Below are 4,945 nucleotides of genomic sequence, written 5' to 3'. Positions count from 1 at the left end.
TTTAACTTTTTTTTTTTTTTTTTTTTTACATTTTAATGAAAAATATTTTGCCACAAAAAAAACTTGAACTTCATAAGTGGACATCAGGGGAAAAGTAAATGAAAGTATAATTTAACCTCTTTTGCAATATATAAGCCATATTTAATTATTGATTCTGATTGGCTGACACATTCCAAGGGTATTGATTTAATCTTGAATATACAGACCCAGGTGATCAGTTTGAATAAATTCTATGATCCATAGGGCTGGGCAATTACCTGAAATTTAGTTTCAATAACAATTTTGGCTTTCAAAATTTATGGAAACAAGTCAATCAAAATAAACAATTTTTTATATATATATATATATATATGTGTATATGTACATATATGTGTGTGAGTGTGTAATTTATTTTGTATTTTATTTTTATTTTTTTATGGTTTTTCAGTTCAGTTGTATTTAAAGTTAAAATAAATCCTGTGTTAAAAACATGAATAAATTTGTGATGTTTCCAAAGTCACTGAGTTAAATAATTTTGATCGCAATACCGACCAAATTAATTGATTTATTGTAATTTTATTTTTTTATTAAATAATCGAGCAGCTCCAGTCTGTCATGATGTATTCCTTAGTTAATATTTGTTTGATTAGGTTCATCAGGAGGTAAAATCTGACAGTTTCATCAGTTTACTACTTACTCCTTATCTTTCCAGTATGGGCGGTACATCAGAGCAATGGTGAGACAGGAGCATGGCCTGCCGATGATGACGGAGCTGTTGTCTCATGGGAACGACCGTGTGGTCAGAGCCATGTCTGGAGCTCTGAGAAACCTGGCCATTGACGCTCGTAACCGTGAGCTGCTAGGTATGTGAGCAAATGATACTTGTTTGTTTGTGTCAGCCTTCGTATTTCTGTCCATTCAGTGTTATTCACATTAAATTAGCCATATGTGTACAGTCCCAATGAATGAATCCCAGTGTATTTTACTCTGTGTCTCTCTCTTCCTCTCTCTGTGTAGGGAAGCATGCAGTGCCTAACTTGGTGGCCAATCTGCCCGGCGGTGGTCAGAGTCAGCCTGTGCGCTTGCTCTCAGAGGAGACGGTGGTGTCTGTTCTCAGCACAATGGTGGAGGTGGTCGGCTCCAGCGTGGATGCGGCCAAAACCCTGCGCAGCTCCCAGGGCATCGAGAGACTGGTGCTCATCAACAAAGACAGGTATGTTTAAGTGATTTTTAATAACTAGCCGGTCACATTGGAGGAACCTGGAAGAGGAAAAAGTATTTTAACTGTGAATGACAATCATCTGTATTTTCCCCTTATAGCAACCGTTCAGATCGAGAGGCGCGTGGTGCAGGGCTGGTGCTGCAGATCGTGTGGGGCTTCAAGGAGCTCCGCCGCACACTGGAGAAAGACGGCTGGAAGAAAACAGACTTCATGGTGAACCTTAACCCTCCTAACAACACCCGGAGCAACGGGGGATACGAGGACAGCACCCTGCCGCTAATAGACAGGGGTAAGAACACAACACATTCCCGCTGAATGCTCTTTAGTGTGTTCACGCAACAAACAGGTGTTTATCGGCTGTATGGACATGCAGCATACATCCCAGTGTTTCTGTGATCTGACTTTGTTTGGGTCTCTTTGTTAGGGGGCAAACAGGACAGAGACATGATTCCTCTTAATGACATGGGACCAGGTATAAAACACATACTGTAGTCTCAAACTTTAATGCTTATACACAAGGTCTAAAATGAACTTTTAACCACATTTTCCAGTGGTTTTAGTTTTTGCAATTCTTATTTTCATTTGTATCTTTTTGCTTCAGTGTGCACTTTAAAATTAAATAGATTATAAAATGTTCCATATAAAGTGTAAAATGTAATAAATATCATGTGCATCAAGATTGGGGTTGGTAAAAAATGTTTTAATGTCTTTAAAGTCTCTTATGCTCACCAAGAATGCATTTATTTGATCAAAAATGCAGTAAAAACAGTAATATCGTGAAATATTGTACAATTTAAAATAACCATTTTCTATTTTAATATATTTTAAAATGTAATTTATTCCTGAGATGGCAAAGCTGAATTTTCAGCATCATTACTCCAGTCTTCAGTGTCACATGATCCTTCAGAAATCATTCTAATATGCTGGCTTATTTTTTCTTGGGATGAATGTATAAAATTCAAAAGCACAAAAATGATATGAAAAAGAAATAAAGACATTTATAGTGTTAAATGGTCACTTTTGATCTTTGCTGAATAAAAGTATCACTTTCTTGGGAAAACAAAAAAGTATTTCCCCAACTATGTGTGTGTGAGATCAGTGACAAATGCTTTTTATCTGTGGTGGCAGATGCTTACTCTACGCTAGACCAGAGAGGACGGAGAAACACTTTAGACGACACTCTGGATCGCTCTGACAGAGAGGCACCTCAGGTAACACAAACCTGCAAGGGAACATCCACTCCTGTGCAGTTACACACAACAAACAACTTGTTCTCACTAAACTTCCTTCACAAGCATTTCAGCACACTAGACATCCTGAAACCTACACACTGCACAACCTGAAACTTGTTATTAACCTTCTGTGATTTCACTGATAATACTAAGAAGGGTTCTCACATTCCCCTCTCCTTCTATTATCACTCACCTCTTCTTGGATGCCTTTCCCTTTCTTTTATCCTCTGTCAATCTCTCTTTCTCTTTGACTCTCAGGGAGGAATGTATGGGGAGAGGCGGGGCTCTTTGCCTCTCTTGGACTCTTATGATGGTTAGGCCACTCCCCCTCCCCCCACTCAGTGCATGAGCACGCATGGTATGTGTGTCCACCTTCTGCATGGCCTTCATGTGTATATTTAAGTGTATGTGTGCCTCTCAGTGTATTTGTGGTTCTAACCCTCATTAACAGTATTTTGCTATTCTGTACTTGAGTGGAAATGGTTTTACTAATTTTTGTAAATCTCATCCAGTGTTGGGGAAGCTTCTTTAAATTTGGAGGAGCTTGTAGTTGGGAATCTACCGTTTCACAGTCAAGCTACAGCTACTTAAAAGTAGTTAGGTATACAAGCTGCTTACTAAAATTATTTATTTATTCAAATATATTTTTATAGTGACATTTTACAAATGGAGCCATATTATAAAAACAACTGAAAAGTCAGAATTTCACTGCAAATAGGGTGACCGCTTTAAATTTTATATATAGTAATTTGTTTTTGATGTTTTGCAGTGAAATATTGACTAAAGTCTAGGTATTTTATAATTATTCTATCATTTATTTTTCAACGTTTCTTTAAATTTTTACAATTAGAGCCATATTTATCAGGTGCAAAAACAATGATGTCATGTAGGATGACTGCTTTAATTGTAAAAATTAAAATACATTTAATTTGTTTGAATTTAAAGCTGAATTTATCAGCTTTTTCATTTGCTATTAATCTGCTTTAAATTGTAACAAATTTACAGTGAACAACTGAAGTAAAAAAAAAAAAAAAAACTGAATATATATATATATTCAGAAAACAGCTCATTCAATGTGCCATTAGTAGCATTGCCACTTTTCAGTTAGTTTCTCCCAAACACTGATCTCTTCCTCTCATGTGTCCTCTTTGGTCACATGACTGATGTTTTAGCGGTTGTATCCGTCATCACTTTGCCATATGAAAAGGGTGATGTGATTTTTGTGTAATGCGCACAAATTCCCATCGCAACTGACACATTACTGATTTGTTTTCCTTTGTTATTAGTAAACCTAATGTAAGAGAGTACCACGCTTGACCTTCATGTCTCATCCTATTTCTGTCCACAGAAAAACTGATCGTGTGCATCACCCGCCGTGAGTTTCCTCCTCCTGCCTACTGTCCCTGCTGAGCCTCTGATCAGTTCTCATCACTTATGGGACCATAGCCACTAATTGCAACGACGCTTCAGTAGTTTTCAACATTCTCATGTTGTCACTCTCCTGCTCTCATTGAGATCAATGTGATTGCAAACAGCCACTACTTAAAATGGACTCAATGAATTCCTTTCTCGATCTTGGTCCATGCCACTGTTTTTCATGTCAAATAATGGAAACACTAGGGACTACAAACTCTGTTTAGTCACATCCCCATCTTATCGAGCTTTATAAATCATTTCTTTTTCTTTTTTTTGGCTTATGCATCTATTAGAACACTAGTATAGTATGGCGTTGGTATTTTGATTATTTTGCTTCATCCTGCTTTGTGGTTCACATTGAAAAAATGTAATGCCAAATTGCATCAATCATATGTGGCCTGCAGAAAATAATGTATATAGACTTTCTCAGTAAGTTTTATGTCTCATTGGTGCATTGCAATGGGCATGAGGCCTTTTTTTTTTACTTTTTTTTGGTCATTGTTTTCTAAAAGCACTAGACGACCACCAATTCCCCTTTAGTTATCCATCTGTGGTTTTTTGGATAGTCTCGTGGAGTGTTCAGTCTCTAGGAAGGGTTTGTTGTGAAAGCGTTGATGAAGCATTAGAAAAGAGGCAGAGGGATATTTGATTGGGAGATTTTTTTTTTTTTAAAACCAGTAGCATTCAAGAAAGTTCTCTAGTGGTAGGTGAGTATAGTTTTGTTCTTTGGGACTCCTTACGTTGTCAAATTTGCAAAGCTACAGTGAACAACTGAAGTAAAAAAAAAAAAAAAAACTGAAAAGTCAATATTTCACCTCAAAAAAGACAATATAAAATGGACTCAAATTATTATTATTTTTAAATTTATTCTTGTATTAGATTTTTCATTTGAGCTCTTTTTATCTTGTGCAAAAAGAAGGATGCCAAATAGTATGACCGCTTTAAATTGAACAGTCAAAAACAAATGACTGAAAAAGTCAATATTTAAAAAGTATGTACATTTTAATATTACATTGTTTGTTGTGAAAGCGTTGATGAAGCATTAGAAAAGAGGCAGAGGGATATTTTGATTGGGAGATTTTTTTTTTTTAAAACC

The 4,945-nt window shown here is 36.3% G+C and overlaps 1 protein-coding gene across 6 annotated transcripts in view; it reads left to right on the top strand.

Moving 5' to 3' along the window:
- Window positions 1-4,593, top strand: part of LOC107674216 (catenin delta-1-like) — a 41,660-nt gene extending 37,067 nt beyond the window's left edge. For 5 of the 6 annotated variants that reach the window (XM_016468127.1, XM_016468123.1, XM_016468124.1 and 2 more), the window contains 6 exons: window positions 692-842; window positions 997-1,192; window positions 1,300-1,490; window positions 1,626-1,673; window positions 2,330-2,412; window positions 2,692-2,791. In XM_016468127.1, coding sequence (XP_016323613.1) covers window positions 692-842; window positions 997-1,192; window positions 1,300-1,490; window positions 1,626-1,673; window positions 2,330-2,412; window positions 2,692-2,751 — 729 coding nt within the window. In that variant the 3' untranslated portion in view covers window positions 2,752-2,791. Of the gene's footprint in view, window positions 1-691; window positions 843-996; window positions 1,193-1,299; window positions 1,491-1,625; window positions 1,674-2,329; window positions 2,413-2,691; window positions 2,792-3,781 lie in introns of those variants that run through there. The other variant, XM_016468125.1, reaches the window with a different exon arrangement.
- Window positions 4,594-4,945: the final 352 nt, after the last annotated feature.

This window comes from Sinocyclocheilus anshuiensis, unplaced genomic scaffold (assembly GCF_001515605.1).
Source record: "Sinocyclocheilus anshuiensis isolate Anshui unplaced genomic scaffold, SAMN03320099.WGS_v1.1 scaffold728, whole genome shotgun sequence".
Classification (NCBI taxonomy): Eukaryota; Metazoa; Chordata; class Actinopteri; order Cypriniformes; family Cyprinidae; genus Sinocyclocheilus; species Sinocyclocheilus anshuiensis.
This window is presented reverse-complemented; position numbering and strand designations above follow the sequence as displayed.